Raw genomic sequence first — 19,132 nt, 5'->3', positions numbered from 1 at the left:
ACTTTTAACATTAGTGCATTAATTTTTTTTTTTTTAAAGCCTCTTTGATGTTCGCCGCCACGCAGATCACGGCACCCACACACCACCGCTCTTTAGTGCAAATTTTTTTATTAAAATAGCTTATATATATATATTGCTCAGTAGGTAAAGCGTACGTCCCAGCAACTTGAGGGTTGCAGGTTTGATCCTCGCTTCTGTCATCCTAGTCACTGCCGTTGTGTCCTTGGGCAAGACACTTTACCCACCTGCTCCCAGTGCCACCCACACTGGTTTAAATGTAAAAATTAGATATTGGGTTTCACTATGTAAAGCGCTTTGAGTCACTAGAGAAAAAGCGCTATATAAATAGAATTCACTTCATTTCACTTCAAAGTCAGACTAAAAGTAAAGCACTTGCCTAAAAATAAAGTTTCATGTGATTATTTACCTTTCCAGTAGTAACTAGATTTTAGAGATTTTTTTTTCAATTTAAGATATCTCTTCTCCTCTTCAGCTGAACTTTGGTGCTGGAGTCGATTAAGGTCGGAGTTGAACCGGTGTTGGCCGCAAAGTAGTTCTACACCACTTTCACTTTCCATTGTCCTGCGGAGCCGTGTCATTATGTCACAGTTGTTATGCCTCCCATCAGAAAATAATTGGAAATTAGCGCACAAAGTTTAACATTCTTTCACAACAACGACAGATACAAAAATGCTGAAATTGTCGCTACTGGTTATGAAGTTAAAATTCACAATGCGTTTTTTGTTTCGTTTTTCTGGATGTCGGCACAATTTTGACATGTGAATTGTCTTTCAAAAATAGAAATAAAAACTTTAGGATTAAAAAATATCGTGTGAATATAATACAACAAAAGGTACTATGAACAACCACAGTAGTTTTATGAAGTGATGTCATAATAATGCACAGCATTTACTTCGGCAAGTTGACTTTGACAACATCTACTTCCAGCTGTTTCTCCATCAAACACACCATCAGCAGCTTTTCTATGTTTTCATGGATAAATGTCTGCCGTTTAGATATTATTATTATTATTATTATAATGAACTCATACATTCCGCACTCCATCCAGCTGTATAATCACTCGCCATACAGCAATAGATGATATCTGTCTATTACTATGTAAGCTACCTCTCCTTCTATATATTGTCTATTTTCTGCAGGATCTACTCGCTATTTTATGCTGCCCTTTTTTTTTGCAGTTGTTACATATACTGTAATATTGTACATGGTAATTGGGTTTTGTTGTATATTGTATATACTATATAAAATATAATTTATGTGGAGGTTGCCCTCTAGTGGGTTCTTTGGACCACCACACACTGGAAAGAGAGCCTGGAATTCAGGGTTTAACACTGTTTTATTTTCATAAATAGCAATAGGCTTCTGCTTTTCAGCACAATGTCCTTGCCTCCCGCGTCTGCTCATCAGCACCTCCAACTCCAGTTACGTGTCTCTTTCCGGCTGCTGCTAACAAAGGCGACATGTGATTAGATAACCAGGTCCACCTGGGCCATCTACTCACCTGTCGTTGTCTTCGAGGCCGGTCCTGGTACACACCGTTGGCAGCAGGCCCGCAGGCCATGCCCCCCTCAACGATATAATAATATAATATATTAGTATATATTATATTCTGTATATACATTATGTAAATATTACATATTTTATATTGCTACTATGGTACATTTTTAGTCTACTTTTTACTTGCATTATCCTTTCCATCCTTCGTAATTGAGCTACTGTGTGGAACAATTTCCCTTGTGGATCAATAAAGTTTGTCTAAGTCTATTCTAACATTTTTGGCTGGTGATAGACTCATTCCGCTTCAGTACGTTGCAGGCTAGCAGTGATACGCTCAAATTGTGTCACCTTGTTGATGATTTATTTCTTTAATTTGGGGGTATAGCTCGGTTGGTAGAGTGGCCGTGCCAGCAACTTGAGGGTTGCAGGTTCAATTCCCGCTTCCGCAATCCTAGTCACTGCCGTTGTGTCCTTGGGCAAGACACTTTACCCACCTGCTCCCAGTGCCACCCACACTGGTTTAAATGTAACTTAGATATTGGGTTTCACTATGTAAAGCGCTTTGAGTCACTAGAGAAAAGCGCTATATAAATATAATTCACTTCACTTCACTTCACTTAATTTAATGAATATCATCCACTTTTTCTCAGCATTGTCCTTCACACTGACATTTTTTCCTTCCCATGTGTAGAAAAACTAAGTTACGGTATGTCCAGCTCTGGTTTAAAGCTAATACTATCGAGTAAGACCAGATGTTTTGGGCTTAGTTTACGGGGGTTCACTACTACAGTTGCTAGACAAACTAACTGAATTTTAAAAATTATTTAAAAAAAACTAGCTGAAAGACTGCGCTTATTTTAAAAACACTATTAAGTTAGCGCACTCTTAAGATTAAGTATTTCTATGTTCTTTTGTGCCATGATTACCTATGAACGTTTCCACTACGTCACACGTTAAGTTAAATTAAAGTACCAATGATTGTCACACACACACACACACTAGATGTGGCGAAATGATTCCCTGCATTTGACCCATCACCCTTGATCTACCCCCTGGGCGGTGAGGTGAGCAGTGAGCAGCAGCGGTGGCCTCGCCCGGGTATCATTTTTGGTGATTTATCCCCCCAATTCCAACCCTTGATGCTGAATGCCAAGCAGGGAGGTAATGGGTCCCATTTTTATAGTCTTTGGTATGACTCGGCAGGGGTTTCAACTCACGACCTACCGATCTGTGATCATAAGCAATAATAGTGGCAAAAAGCAGCATAGCACTTCAGGCCAATACATGTTTTTTTTTTTCCTTCTTCCTGCTTTTGCCCTCATTTGTACGTGCGAAACATTTCTGGTGGGCAGCCAATGAAGAAGCGTAACGAGCAGGTCCCGCTGGTGCTATCCTGCTTTCCCGAGACACACCGGCATGGGGGGTAGTGGTAGGAGGAGGGTGATTGAGAATCTGTGCATGTGTTTGGGCGATAGAGCGGGAGAGCACTGCAGCAATCGAGAAAATAGGTCAGACACAGCAGAGGAGAAAAGAGGTACAGGAAAGAGATGGAGAGGGAAGAGGAAGCAGAAGTGTTTGGGATACAATGGCGTACTTGAACTAATGTGCCGATGCTTTACAGCAGGGCTTTAATGGACACATGCTCATGCACCTGCAGGCCGTGTTCACTGGACACACTGCTGCAGGGCCGCATCTTTTTTGGCTAAGCATTAGCTCATGGCTGCCTTCTATAAATATGTGCATAGGCTTTTCAATGAACGCCGCCTCTGTTAAGGAAGTTTGCTCTGGATATTACATAAGTGCACAATGTCAAAAATACACAGCTGCACGCACAATACACTAAAGGCACTCAACTCAGGGCTCCTTATATATATATATATAAATATATATGGGCTCCACTCAAGTATGAATTACCTTTCTCTTTTGCTCTTCGGGCCGTGTCTGTGTTTTATTATTTATTTGATGAAGCACAAAGTATACTGCTTCTATAAATACACACTGCGGCCTCGCTGGAGCCGGACTGCACCAGGGAAAAATTGTGCGGCAACCACACACAATGGAATTGATTCATTGACAATTGCTCGGGCACATATAGAAAGTGTGTTTGCAGTTTACACACATGGCCAAAAGCCTGGGAAATTGCCTTTTGTGAGTAATGGGGAAAATGTCCTGGGAAAGGAATGCTAATAAAACAAGCTGGGTTTTGTGGATGTTGCTTATCATTTTAGTGTGTTAAAAATGGTCAAAACCTTAATTCTTTAGAATTACTAAATTCTATAGAATTAAGGTTTCTCCTTTCCTTTTTTTTCCTATTTATCTTATCCACTTGCAGGAACTCCACATGGACCTCAAAACTCTGACACTACCTGAGATCTAATTAAATTAAAGTCCAGAGAATTGACTTATCTGTTGGATACGTTTCTCTCTCACACTGACATTCCCTTCACCTGAGCCACTTTTATTGGCACCATACTTATGTTTAATGCATTATCCCCTTATATTAAGTCACTGAGTATCCTGAGGGTGTGTAACATATAGGGGTTTATATGACAGAGGGTCTCCAAAGTGTGGGGTAGTGAGACATAACTCAAGAACAAAAACAGGTCTCATACTGTAAATGTAATTGCATTTGTGGCACACAATGTTTTGGAAGACAAGTGTTAAAGGGGAACATTATCACAATTTCAAAAGGGTTAAAAACAATAAAAATCAGTTCCCAGGGGCTTGTTTTATTTTTCAAAGTTTTTTTCAAAATGTTACACCTCCCGGAATATCCCGAAAAACTGCTTCAAAGTGCCTGATTTTCACCATCGCTATATCCACCCGTCCATTTCCCTGTGACGTCATACAGTGCTGCCAATACAAACAACATGGTGGTTACCACAGCAAGATATAGCGACATTAGCTCGGATTCAGACTGGGATTTCAGCGGCGTAAGCGATTCAACAGATTACGCATGTATTGAAACAGATGGTTGGAGTATGGAGGCAGATAGCGAAAACGAAATTGAAGAAGAAATTGAAGCTATTGAGCGAATAGCTATTGACGCTATTCGGCCATAGCATGGGTGTACCTAATGAAGTGGCCCATAGCATGGCTGCCTTAGCATCGCCGGTAAAATGTGCAGACCAAACGATCAGGACTTTCGCATCTTGAGACACAGGAGCAACTTAAATCCGTCGATTGGTAAGTCTTTTTTTCGCATTAAATGTGGGTATCTAGTTTCAAATGTACATACAGCTAGCGTAAATAGCATGTTAGCATCGATTAGCGTAGCATGTTAGCATCGATTAGCTGGCAGTCATGCCATGACCAAATATGTCTGATTAGCACATAAGTCAACAACATCAACAAAACTCACCTTTGTGATTTTGTTGACTTAATCGTTGCAAATGCATCTGCAGGTTATCCATACATCTCTGTGCTATGTCTGCCTTAACATCGCCGGCAGACACTCTGGTACTTTCAATGGGGGTCTGGCGGCAGATTTCTTGCCAGTGGTGCAACTTGAATCCCTCCCTGTTAGTGTTGTTACACCCTCCGACAACACACCGACGAGGCGTGATGTCTCCAAGGTTCCAAAAAATAGTCAAAAAAACGGAAAATAACAGAGCTGAGACCCGGTGTTTGTAATGTGAAAATGAAAATGGCGACTGTATTACCTCGGTGACGTCACGTTCTGACATCATCGCTAAAAGACCGATAAACAGAAAGGCGTTTGTTTTGCCAAAATTCAACCATTTAGAGTTCGGAAATCGGTTAAAAAAATACATGGTCTTTTTTCTGCAACATCAAGGTATATATTGACGCTTGCATAGGTTTGGTGATAATGTTCCCCTTTAAGTCTCCAAGACGCTTTGCTTAATGGCATCCATGTTTTTCAACCATTCTTGCTCAAATCTATTAACAGTTTTTCTTAACCATTGCCAAAAAATATACGTTTCTCAGCTGTGATCAGTCTGGGCCGAAGCAGTACACAGTTGTAATACACTTTTCCACCACTCGCGGCAGTAATGAGAATTTTTAAACGAAAGTTGTGTATCGTCGGCGGTCACTCAAAGTGATTATGACGGTCCTCCTACTTGTGGGTCTTCAGATGACTGTGCAGGCCGAACCGTGATCCACATATCTGTGGGCAGGGTAAGGCGGAGCTGATGTGTTTTATTGGTACCTTTTTTTGTCTCTCCTTGTGGTTTTGTCACTTTGTCTCATGGCGTTGGGCCCCTTATCGCACTAGTTCCTTCTAGCAGCGCCTATCTAATGCGATATGCTCCCAGTTTCTTGAGATGATGTGGTTTGTCTTGATGTTGTCTTGATGTTGTCCTTGAAGCGTTTCTTTTGTCCGACAGGAGTTCGCTGACCTTCCTTCAGCTCGGAATACAGGGTCTGTTTGGGGAGACGTGGGTTGGACATGCGGATGACATGGCCAATCCATCTCAGTTGGTGCCGCATTATTGTAGTGGTGATGCTGAAAATGTTGGCTTCCTCCAAGACATTAATGTTGGAGCGTTTGTCTTCCCAGCTGATCCTCAGGATCTTTCGTGTGGTTCTTTGGTGATGTTGTTCCAAGGCTCCAAGGGGCCTGCTGTGCGTGGTCCATGGCTCTGCGTAGTACAGCAGGGTTGGAAGGACGACGGCTCTGTAGACCAGGAGTTTTGTTTGGTCCTTTAGGTCACGATCCCTGAAAATCATTTTCCTGAGTCTGGCATATGCTCCACTAGCACAGCTCAGGCGATGGTTGACTTCAGAGTCCATGTCAGCTTTTGAGGAGAGGAGGCTACCAAGGTCGGAGGAAGTGGTCGACATTTTTGAGTGTGCTTGTCACACGCCGCCTCAGGTGAAGGTAATGTAACCTTTGCAAACTGGACTTTAAATCAAGGATGGCAAGGCACGCAGTGGTAACCGTTTACAAACATTTATTTAAAATCTCAAAAAGTGTCAAGAGGTGAACAACAACAGAAAGACCAAGCACCCAACTTGTGGTGTTATCCAACTTTATGACGGGGTGGATTGTCGGCTGGTTGGGTAGAAGTTGATGGAGAACCTAGGTCTTCTTGATGTTTTACGGCTAGACCCAGGGCTTGGTAAGCCTTGGCAAAGGCATTCAGGATGCCCTGTAGGTCTTCTGCAGACTGGGCTGCGATGGTGTTGTTGTCTGCATACTGAAGCTCCGTGATGGTGGTGGCATTTTGATGGCAGATCTTACGGGGTTCACTGTGCTATAACAAATAATGGCAATGATGCTTGTAACTTAGATTTTTGCTTGAAACTTAAAGCATAACAATTAGCCGAGCGATTGGTTGATTGGCAACACTAAATTGGCCCTAGTGTGTGAATGTGAGTGTGAATGTTGCGTGTCTATCTGCGTTGGCCCTGCTATGAGGTGGCGACTTGTCCAGGGTGTACGCCGCCTTCCGTCCGATTGTAGCTGAGATAGGCACCAGCGCCCCCCGCAATCCCAAAGGGAATAAGCGGTAGAAAATGGATGGATGGATGGAATTAGCCGAGCGATAGCTCTTATCTTCAGAGGCAGCCTTACATTAAGGTACCACTGTATTGCTATAAAGTAAAATAAATATATTTTTCAAAGTTTAAGTCCATGCAATGCTTAAAGGCCTACTAAAACCCACTACTACCGACCACGCAGTCTGATAGTTTGTATATCAATGATGAAATATTAACATTGCAACACATGCCAATACGGCCTTTTTAGTTTACCAAATTGCAATTTTAAATTTCACGCGAAGTATCCTGTTTAAAACGTTGGTATGATGACGCATGCGCGTGACGTCACGGATTGTTGTGGACATTTTTTTCCAGCCCGATCCAAGCTACAAGTCTTCTGCATCAATTGCATAATTACACAGTATTCTGGACATCTGCGTTGCTGAATCTTTTGCAATTAGTTCAATTAATAATGGAGAAGTCAAAGTAGAAAGATGTAGGTGGGAAGCGGTGTATTTCCGCTGTCTTTAGCAACACAAACACAGCCGGTGTTTCCTTGTTTACATTCCCGAAGGTGAAGCTTTACTATGGAACAGAGCGGTCAAGCGAACATGGTTCCCGACCACATGTCAACCGGCAGGTTTCGGTGAGAAAATTGTGGTAATAAGTCGGCTCTTAGCGTAGACATGAACGAAGCTTGCGTCCTCCTGCAGCTGCGGACTCTCTTACCTCTCCTCCCACCGGAGACACTGGCGGTCACCACACCCGTGGCCCCACCCCTACGACTTTCAGGTATCATATGATCTCACTAAAACACTAGTAACACAATAAGCAGATAAGGGATTTTCCAGATTGATCCTAGTAAATGTAGTAAAATCTGAATCGATCCCACTGCCCTCGCCTTTTTTTTTCTTTCTTTTTGTTTCTCTAGTCCTTCACTCTCACTATCTTCATCCAAGAATCTTTCATCCTCGCTCAAATTAATGGGGAAATCGTCACTTTCTCGGTTCGAATCGCTCTCCCTGCTGGTGGCCATGATTGTACACAATGTGAGGAGCTCCACAACCCGTGACGTCACGCGCACATCGTCTGCTACTTCCGGTACAGGCAAGGCTTTTTTATTAGAGACCAAAAGTTGCGAACTTAATCGTCGATGTTTTCTACTAAATCCTTTCAGCAAAAATATGGCAATATCGCAAAATGATCAAGTATGACACATAGAATGTGCTATCACCGTTTAAATAAGAAAATCTAATTTCAGTAGGCCTTTAAAGGTTTATCATTAATTTCATATTTGTCTGTTAGATGTATTTTATTGTTCTTTCTTTCGTGAGCAAACTGACTCATTGCTGTTTTGTCCCCTTCCTTTCGTTGCAGTATGTGGCGTTTGGCTCCCTATTCTTCATCCTCATCTCCATCTCCACTTTCTGCATGGAAACGCATGAGGCCTTCAACACCATCCTCAACAAGACGGAGAACTCCACGGTGGGCAACGTGACGCGCGAGGAGATCGTCTACGAGGTGGTGACCGACAGCTGGCTGACGTACGTGGAGGGCGTCTGCGTCATCTGGTTCACCATCGAGGTCCTCCTACGAGTCATCTTCTGCCCCGACAAGCTGGAGTTCTTCAAAAGCTCCCTCAACATCATCGACTTTGTGGCCATTCTGCCCTTCTACCTGGAGGTGGGCTTGAGCGGTCTGTCCTCCAAAGCTGCCAAGGACGTCCTGGGGTTCCTCCGGGTCGTGCGATTTGTCCGCATCCTTCGAATCTTCAAGCTCACCCGCCACTTTGTGGGGCTGCGAGTGCTCGGCCACACCCTTCGCGCTAGCACCAATGAATTCCTCCTGCTCATCATCTTCTTAGCCCTCGGCGTCCTCATCTTCGCCACTATGATCTACTACGCCGAGAGAATCGGCGCCGACCCGGACGACCCGACAGCGAGCGCTCACACCAACTTCAAGAATATTCCCATCGGCTTCTGGTGGGCCGTGGTGACCATGACCACGTTGGGCTACGGAGATATGTACCCGGAAACGTGGTCGGGGATGTTGGTGGGTGCTCTGTGTGCCTTGGCCGGCGTGCTGACCATCGCCATGCCCGTTCCCGTCATTGTCAACAACTTCGGCATGTACTACTCTCTGGCAATGGCCAAACAAAAGCTGCCCAAAAAGAAGAACAAACACATTCCAAGAGCACCTCAGCCAGGGTCTCCCAACTACTGCAAGCCGGACGCCCTTGCCATGGCTACCGCATCCCCGCAAAGGCTCCTGGGGAATGTCCTTGGTGGAGTGATGGGGTCTGGAGGCCTTGGGGGTGACTGTCCTCTTGCCCAGGAAGAAATTATAGAGATCAACAGAGGTGAGATGTTTCTTTTTTCCACTTTTGGAACGTTTGGAACTAATAAGGGAGTGTCATGTACATCCTGGATAAATTACCCGGCCCATCAGAACTCATGTGTAACTTATTATCTGGTATGTCCAAGGTTGCCTTCAGGCACCCATCTGCCAGCCAGGAACAAACACTACATGGGGCGGGAATTGAACTTAGTTATCTACTAAAATAACGTAAGGCCTTTCAAATTGCGCTGACTTCACCTATTTTCCTAGTGCCGTCATCAGTAAAATCAGGAAGGAAGTTAATTGAGGCGTCAGTGACATGCAGCAATAATGCACCCTTAATGGTCATCAGGGAGCTCGAAAATATTGGCTTCATCAGTGCTTTTACAACTTTTTCTCTGCTTAGCTCATCAGAATTTGTGATTTTTTAGCTTTGTACACAGCATTACTAATGTATTACTACTGTATATGATGTAATGCTTTCTCAGCTCAACATGTTGTTTTTTTAATATGGGATCAAAATGACATCCACTTACCCTGAACCGTCTCCATTTTGCTGAAAGATTCCCTTTTTTTTCCTGCCGTTCGTCTCCTCTTGGATTAAAACTATTCTTCCAATACGCAGCTGTGGGAATAAACATACATGCTAACGTTAGCTGTTGCTCTCCCTTAGCTGGAGACACTGCAATAGAATGCCATTTTCTTTTGGATAAAACATGTCTCTTAATATTGCACTAGAAATGGCAAAAATCAAAACATACCAACGTCCTCTCATTTATTGCTGGGTGTGACAAACTGAATAGAATATTAGGCATACACACTTTTGTTAGCTGGCTTTGCCTTAGCTCTGGATGCTGCCACTGTTTCCATTTTGTTGCAGTGGCCCTCAGTCTCTTGAACAAAATGACTATCCATGTGGCCAACAGCTTACTGTAGAAGTAAATAGACACACTTATGCTCCTCCATTTGTGTTTTTTAGTGTCTCGTCTTCACTAATGCGCTTAACGTGGCGTGCTTTTTGCAGTTTCTCATTATTTTGGCGGTGGAAAACCAGCCAAGTTAGTATCGTCTTGTCATTTTCATTTTGAATTGACCATATTATACAAACGATTAACAAAAGTTAGACGTAATGCAACTCCATGGCTAGTCTGGCTAGTCCACCAACATTGCTGAATACTAAAGTGGGGTTTACAAACCGTACAAAAGCTCATGCTTCTAGTAAAACTCACAAAGATACATTACTCCAGGCATTATTAGACATTGTGCATGTTTGGTTTAAGAGTTATGTTTGAATACATTTGTATTGCTTTTTTCACATTATCTCAGGATTCTAAGAACATTACTGTCATATTGAGTAAATAATATTTTTTGTGTTTGCAAACCTTACAAAAGAATATGTTTCTACATATGTTTTACATTATTTCAGGCATTATTAGCCATTTTGCATGTTTGGTCGAGGAGTTATGTTTAAATAACTGTCATATTGAGTGTAAAACACATTTTTATATTTGCAAACCTTACAAAAGCTCGGGTTTCTAGTAAAACTCACAAAGATACATTATTTTAGGCATTATACATTTTGCATGTTTGGTTTAGGAGTTATGTTTGAATGCATTTGTATTGCTTTTATCGCATTATCTCAGGATTCTAAGAACATTACTGTCATTTTGTGCAACAAACACATTTTTGTGTTTGCAAACCTTACAAAAGCATACGTTTCTAGCAAAACTCACAAGGATACAATATTTCAGGCATTATTAGCCATTTTGCATGTTTGGTCGAGGATTTATGTTTAAATAACTGTCATATTGAGTGTGACAGTTATAATGTCATATTGAGTAAAAAACACATTTTTGTATTTGCAAACCTTACAAAAGCTCATGCTTCTAGTAAAACTCACAAAGATACATTCCAGGCATTATTAGACATTGTGCATGTTTGGTCTAAGAGTTATGTTTAAATAACTATCATATTGAGTGTGACAGTTAGACTGTCATATTCAGTAAAAAACACATTTTTGCATTTGCAAACCTTGCAAAAGCTCAGGTTTCTAGTAAAACTCACAAATATACATTATTCCAGGCATTATTAGACATAGTTCATGTTTGGTTTAGGAGTTATGTTTGAATACATTAGTATTGCTTTTATCGCATTATCTCAGGATTTTAAGAACATTACTGTCATTTTGTGTAACAAACACATTTTTGTGTTTGCAAACCTTACAAAAGCATATGTTTCTAGCAAAACTCACAAGGATACTTTATTTCAGGCATTATTAGACATTTTGCATGTTTGGTCGAGGAGTTATGTTTAAATAACTGTCATATTGAGTGTGACAGTTATAATGTCATATTGAGTAAAAAACACATTTTTGTATTTGCAAACCTTACAGAAGCTCAGGTTTCTAGTAAAACTCACAAAGATACATTGTTAAGGCATTATTAGACATTGTGCATGTTTGGTTTAGGAGTTATGTTTGAATACATTTGAATTGCTTTTTCGCACTATCTCAGGATTCTAAGAACATTACTGTCATTTTGTGCAACAAACACATTTTTGTGTTTGCAAACCTTACAAAAGCATACGTTTCTAGCAAAACTCACAAGGATACAATATTTCAGGCATTATTAGCCATTTTGCATGTTTGGTCGAGGATTTATGTTTAAATAACTGTCATATTGAGTGTGACAGTTATAATGTCATATTGAGTAAAAAACACATTTTTGTATTTGCAAACCTTACAAAAGCTCATGCTTCTAGTAAAACTCACAAAGATACATTCCAGGCATTATTAGACATTGTGCATGTTTGGTTTAAGAGTTATTTTTGAATAAATTTGTATTGCTTTTTTAGCATTATCTCAGGATTCTAAGAACATTACCTTCATTTTGTGTAACAAACACATTTTTGTTTTTACAAACCTTCCAAAAGCTCATGTTTCTAGTAAAACTCACAAAGATGCGTTGCTACAGTCCTTATTAGACATTTTGCATGTTTGGTCGAGGAGTTATGTTTAAATAACTGTCATTTTGAGTGTGACGGTCATAATGTCATATTGAGTAAAAAACACATATTTTTATTTGCAAACCTTACAAAAGCTCAGGTTTCTAGTAAAACTCACAAAGATACATTATTTCAGGCATCATTAGACATTTTGCATGTTTGGTTTAGGAGTTATGTTTAAATAACTATCATATTGAGTGTGACAGTTAGACCGTCATATTCAGTAAAAAACACATTTTTGCATTTGTAAACCTTACAAAAGCTCAGGTTTCTAGTAAAAGTCACAAAGATACATTATTCCAGGCATTATTAGACACAGTTCATGTTTGGTTTAGGAGTTATGTTTGAATACATTAGTATTGCTTTTTTCGCATTATCTCAGTATTCTAAGAACATTACTGTCATATTGAGTAAATAATATTTTTTGTGTTTTCAAAAATAACAAAAGCATATGTTTTTAGCAAAACTCACAAAGATACATTATTTCGGGCATTATTAGCCATTTTGCATGTTTGGTTTAGGAGTTATGTTTAAATAACCGTCATATTGAGTGTGACAGTTATATAATAGAATAGAATGCACTTTCTTGATCCCTGGGGGATCAATGCTGATTATATTGAGTAAAAAACACATTTTTGCGTTTGCAAACCTTACAAAAGCAACTGACTCTAGTAAAAATCACTTAGATAAATTAACACAGGCATTACTAGACATATTGCATCTTTGGTTTTGGAGTTATGTCTATATAACTTTCATATTTAAGTGATCCATGGTTGCAATGGTAACAGCAGAATCCCCGTTTCCCTCATTGCAAGCCAATGTATATTTTTATAAGGATTTTTAATTAGTTTTATAAGGTGTGATTATTACGTAATGTTGCTTTAAAGGCCTACTGAAATTAGATTTTCTTATTTAAACGGGAATAGCAGGTCCATTCTATGTGTCACACTTGATCATTTCGCGATATTGCCATATTTTTGCTGAAAGGATTTAGTAGAGAACATCGATGATAAAATTCACAACTTTTGGTCGCTAATAGAAGAGCCCTGCCTGTACCGGAAGTATGTGCGCGTGACGTCACTGGTTGCAGGGCTCCACACATATTCCCATTGTTTTTAATGGGAGCCACCAGCAGTAAGAACAATTCGGACCGAGAAAGCGACAATGTCCCCATTAATTTGAGCGAGGATGAAAGATTCGTGAATTAGGATATTGATAGTGAAGGAATAGAAAAAAAAAAAAAAAGCGACGCTCCGGGGCAACGGCAGTGTGAGCGTTTCAGATGTAATTAGACACATTTACTAGGATAATTCTGGAAGATCCCTTTTCTGCATATTTTTTTAATAGTGTTTTAGTGAGATTTTAAAGATTGTAAAAGATTGTGAAGACATACCTCGAGGTCGGATGGCTGCGGTGAACACGAAGTGTCTCAGAGAGAAGCCGAGAAGCCAAGCTCACAGCTGCCGCTGCGGCCGTACGACGAATAATCCAATGATTTCTCAAATAAGATATATATCACAATTTTCCCATCCAAAAACATGGTGGTTGACGTAGAAAAAACATGTTTGCTTGACCGCTCCGCTTCACAACAAACAAAGAAACATCGGCTGTGTCTCGGTGCTAAAGACAGCTGCAATCCACCGCTTTCCACCAACAGCATTGTTCTTTATAGTCTCCATTATTAAATGAACAAATTGAAAAAGATTCAGCAACACAGATGTCCAAAATACTGTGTAATTATGCGATTAAAGTAGCCGCGAAAGGTGCAGCTGCTAATATTTCCTGAAAGTCAGTGACGTCACGCGTGCGCGTCATCATTCCGAGACTTTTTCAGCAAGAAACTCGCGGGAAATTAAAAATTGCAATTTAGTAAACTAAAAAGGCCGTATTGGCATGTGTTGCAATGTTAATATTTCATCATTGATATATAAACTATCAGACTGCGTGGTCGGTAGTAGTGGGTTTCAGTAGGCCTTTAAACAGTTTTTACTGAAATTATTATGACTGATGAAGTGCTTCTATTGCACGATGACCTTAGTGTCCTAAAAGTGTCCTACAACTACTGACATGCACTGACCGTGATGTGACGCTGCGCAGACTCCAAGCAGAACGGCGATGCAGCCTCGGCCGCCTTGGCCAACGAAGACTGCCCCACCATCGACCAGGTGCTCAGCCCGGACGAGAGGAGCCCCATCGGGCGAGGTCCCACCCGGGAACGCTACCAGCAGGACCGCGCCTGCTTCCTGCTTAACACCAGGGAATTCCGAGCCACAGACGGGAACGTGCGGAAAGGTACGGGAAAAGCACGGACAGCCGCGTTCACCTTGTGTTTGCACCGACATACACACGCTGAGGATAGACAGGAGAGCACACGCACTGTAGACGCACAGGCACACTCCAGCTCTTGTGCTCTGCTCCTGTGTGTGCCGTCACCGCTTGGTTTGATTACTTCTGTCTGGCTTCAAAGTTGACGTGCGTCTCCTTATTGGTTTGTTTGTCCTTATTTGACTTTTCGGTCGTCCATCTTTGGTGTCCGTGTGTTTGGTTGCGTGTCCATCCATGCTCATGAACAGTCTTTCTCTGTCTTCTGGACTCAGACAGTTGACCATGCATTAATTTACTTCTCGTACTCTTTCTCTCCCGACCCTTCTTATCACCCCTTTTAATTTCTTCCCTTATCCTAACCTCCCCGCCCATTCTCCTTAAATAAATTCCATACATCCATTTCCCATCCCCTTTTGTGCCACACCAACCCTCCCTTCCTCTCCCCTCCCCCTTTTTGATTTCTACATCATCACCTTTGTGCTCATGACCTAACACCTTCACCCATCTACTACTCATCGCAATCAAACCACCACCAATCACTGCTACCGCCCCCATGCACCCAAACACTCCCTCACACTCCCTTCAAACTTTTCAACACCCCCCTTGTTGACAACAAACTAGAGGCAGCAGCCCTGGCACCCAGCCCAGACTCCCCTCTGACTGAGGATTGGTATAAGATGGAAGGGTCTCTGTTACAGCAGGACCTCAATGCAAACTCCACCTCCTCCTGGATCAAACCGTAGACCAGAGGTAACGATGCAGAAAAACAAAATACAAACAAATACGGCAACAGCCCGTAGGCGCAGTAGCTACACTTTCCTTTTGTCTTTTTTAGTTTATTTCGAACATGAACATAGTTACAGCACAATACATCACACAATGTCATATCATTTCAACTTTACATGTCCGAAAAGGAGTAGGAAGAAGCGAAGCTTATTTAATCCTACCCCTATCCTACTTCAGAGCGTTTACAAATACATACATTCATTTACTGACTTCTTTTTGTAGCACAAATCAAATCAACTTTATTTATAAAGCACATTTAAAATTTACCACAGGGGTAGCCAAAGTGCTGTACAATGGACAGGTTAAAAGATAATACGAGGACCGAGCAAACAACACAACACAAACAGAAGATGATAAAAAATAAATAAATAAAACATAAAAACAGGTTCACAGCAGGTGTATAATGGGGCGCCATTGCAGGATGGATATCACTTAGTGTTAAAAGCCAAGGAATAAAAGTATGTTTTTAAGAGAGATTTAAAAACAGGAAGAGAGGAGGCTTGTCTAACACTCAGAGGTAGGTCGCTCCAGAGCTTGGGAGCAGCAGCAGCGAAAGCTCTGACTCCTCTAAGCTTCAGCCTTGTGTCAGGGACCGTCAGTAGCAGCTGATCTTAGGGATCGAGAGGGGCAGTAAGGCTGAAGGAGGTCGGAGAGATATGTTGGGGCGAGGTTGTTTAGACATTTAAAAGCAAATAGAAGGAGTTTAAAATTGATTCGATAACGCACAGGGAGCCAGTGAAGGGACGCTAATATAGGGGTGATGTGCTCACGTCTACGGGTGTGTGTTAGCAGACGAGCAGCAGAGTTCTGCACACCTTACACCATTAAGTAAGCATTGCCAGAACACACACACACACACACACACACATATATTCACTCCCGCAGTGTCCTGAAGTGTGCGAACTCTTGAGCTCAGGTTAGGTTGACTATCACCATAAAAAAATAACCTAACCTCAGCCCAATCCCATAAACTGCATATGGTTTGCTCTCTTTGTGAACTGTGGAAAAAAAAAAAAAAAGTGTCACAATATGCTATACAAAACGCTTTGTGATCTTGTGTGTGTAAGTGGAAAGAAAAGAAAAGTGTGTGTACCATGCAAAAGCATTAAAAGGGCATTGTTGAAGAAGAAGGGTGAGGGGTGGGGGGGAGCTTCACTTTGTTGTCGTCTGACGTGCCTCTTGTTGTTGTTGTTGTTGTTGTTGTCGTCTCTCCCTTCAGGTTGTGTCATATCACGCGTGTGTATGTGGGCTCTTTCATTCCTACACATTTTTAATACGCACACACTGTGTCTTTGTCTGAGTGCCGTGTTCGTGTTGTCTTGTGTGTGAGTGTGTGGCTTACTTTTTCTTTCTCTTTTTAAGTCGTTTGTTTTCCCACCAAAGTGTGTTTAGCAGTGTGACTCCCCTTTCCTAACGGGCCCCAGCCTTGGTATATAAAATACAACAATATTTGTGCCTTGATTACAAACTGCATTTATAATTGTGCATGCACCTTTGCACAGGTCATGAATGTTGCCAATGTGTTACAATAACAAACAAAACAAATGGGCAAAAGTATTGGAACACCTGGCTCTTTGGCCTCCATATTTTTTTTTTTTTAAGTTATATTGGCTATACTGTACTACCGATAGATAGATAGATAGATAGATAGATAAATAGATAGATAGATAGATAGATAGATAGATAGATAGATAGATAGATAGATAGATAGATAGATAGATAGATAGATAGTACTTTATTGATTCCTTCAGGGGAGTTCCCTCAGGGAAATAAAAATTTCAGCAGAAGCGTACAGAATTTAGATCAAATTTAAAAAGTAAATAACGGGGGTATAAATGGAAACAAAATAGAAAAGTATTAAAATAAGACAAACAAATAAAAAGCAACTATGAGAATAAAATATAACAGTCAAATAAGAATATAACAAAGAAACTGGGCAGTAGTGACCATGTTATGAAAAAGTATTGCACTGTTATTGTTTTGTATCCCCGGTCATCCTTGTAACCCCCCTCCCCCAATAGAGGAGTTGTACAGTCTAAAAACTCTATAATGTACAGTTAAAAAAAATACACATAAATACGGCAACTCCACATAAGAAATTGTTCTTATTCTAAGGACTTTTTTTTTTAAACTACATTTCAATAATTGTTTTTATAAAATATATATATATAAATATAGGCTATAAAATAAAATAAAACAACTATGTTATTTTACATTCATTATATTGTTTTGTACTAATAGTAATAGTTTAATTTAATACAAAATATAGTAATATATAAAGTAAATATGCAATATATTTGGAATTTCAAAAGAGAAATTTTCAATTAAACAATACACTTTAAAAAATGTATTGTGAGGTAAGAGCACACTTAATAGTTGCATTTTTTTAAAATTTATAAAGGCTTTATATTTTTATTTGAATAAAGTCACCAGTCAACAATGGTAGGGTTTTTCTAAAATGGTCAAATATTTTTGTTAAACCGCTTAAATTAAGTATATGCACTTACATGTAAATCATAATTCAAAGTAGGGGATTTCCCGATATGATATTGATATCAGTCCAATATCAGCAAAAGTATCGGACAGTATTAGCATGTAAAATATCCGATATAAGCACTGATACATGCAGTCCTGCAGCATCTGGACAGCCAGTTAGCATTTTAATGTCTTCCAATAAGTACATACCCAAAACCGGTGAAGTTGGCACGGTGTGTAAATTGTAAATAAAAACAGAATACAATAATTTGGAAATCCTTTTCAAACTATTTTCAATTGAATAGACTGCAAAGACAAGATACTTAATGTTCGAACACCTGTGAGATGTTCCAAATAAGTGTTTGATGAGCATTCCTCAACTTTATCAGTATTTATTGCCACCTTTCCCAACTTTTTTGTCACGTGTTGCTGGCATCAAATTCTAAAGTTAATGATTATTTGCAAAAAAAAAAAAAAGTTTATCAGTGTGAACATCAAATATGTTGTCTTTGTAGTGCATTCAATTGAATATGGGTTGAAAATGATTTGCAAATCCTTGTATTCCGTTTATATTTACATCTAACACAATTTTCCAAATCATATGGAAATGGGGTTTGTACAAAATAGTTAAAGTATGTATGATTCCTATCGTATTTTATGTCAGATTTATATTAGTATCGGCCAGTACTTAAGGCTCCACTATTGGTATCGTATCAGAAGTGCAAAACCACTAATTGGAAATGTTATCGTCTATTGCAGGGGTCACCAACGCGGTGCCCGCGGGCACCAGGTAGCCCGTAAGGACCAGATGAGTCGCCCGCTGGCCTGTTGTAAAAATAGCTCAAATAGCAGCACTTACCAGTGAGCTGCCTCTATTTTTAAAATGTTATTTATTTACTAGCAAGCTGGTCTCGCTTTGCCCGACATTTTTAATTCTAAGAGAGACAAAACTCAAATAGAATTTGAAAATCTAAGAAAATATTTTAAAGACTTGGTCTTCACTCGTTTAAATAAATTATTTTTTTTTCTTCTACTTTGCTTCTTATAACTTTCCGAAAGACAAGTTTAGAGGAAAAATGCAATTTTAAAAAAAGAGTTTAGAATTTTTAAACACATATACCTTTTTACCTTTTAAATTTCTCCCTCTTCTTTCCTGACAATTTAAATCAATGTTCATGTATTTTTTTTTTTTTTTTGTAAAGAATATTAAATACATTATAATTTAATTCTTCAATTTAGCTTC

General features: G+C 40.1%; 1 protein-coding gene across 3 annotated transcripts in view; it reads left to right on the top strand.

Moving 5' to 3' along the window:
• The window catches only part of LOC133558173 (potassium voltage-gated channel subfamily C member 1-like), a 145,890-nt gene that overhangs the window by 95,750 nt on the left and 31,008 nt on the right, over nt 1-19,132 (top strand). For 2 of the 3 annotated variants that reach the window (XM_061909350.1, XM_061909352.1), the window contains 3 exons: nt 8,341-9,322; nt 14,401-14,595; nt 15,250-15,378. In XM_061909350.1, the coding sequence (XP_061765334.1) occupies nt 8,341-9,322; nt 14,401-14,595; nt 15,250-15,371 (1,299 nt within the window). In that variant the 3' untranslated portion in view covers nt 15,372-15,378. The remainder of the gene's footprint in view (nt 1-8,340; nt 9,323-14,400; nt 14,596-15,249; nt 15,379-19,132) is intronic. The other variant, XM_061909351.1, reaches the window with a different exon arrangement.

The sequence above is a fragment of the Nerophis ophidion genome, linkage group LG08 (assembly GCF_033978795.1).
Source record: "Nerophis ophidion isolate RoL-2023_Sa linkage group LG08, RoL_Noph_v1.0, whole genome shotgun sequence".
NCBI classification, from domain to species: domain Eukaryota; kingdom Metazoa; phylum Chordata; class Actinopteri; order Syngnathiformes; family Syngnathidae; genus Nerophis; species Nerophis ophidion.
The sequence above is the reverse complement of the archived record's forward strand: the minus strand, read 5'-3'. Positions and strand labels throughout refer to the sequence as shown.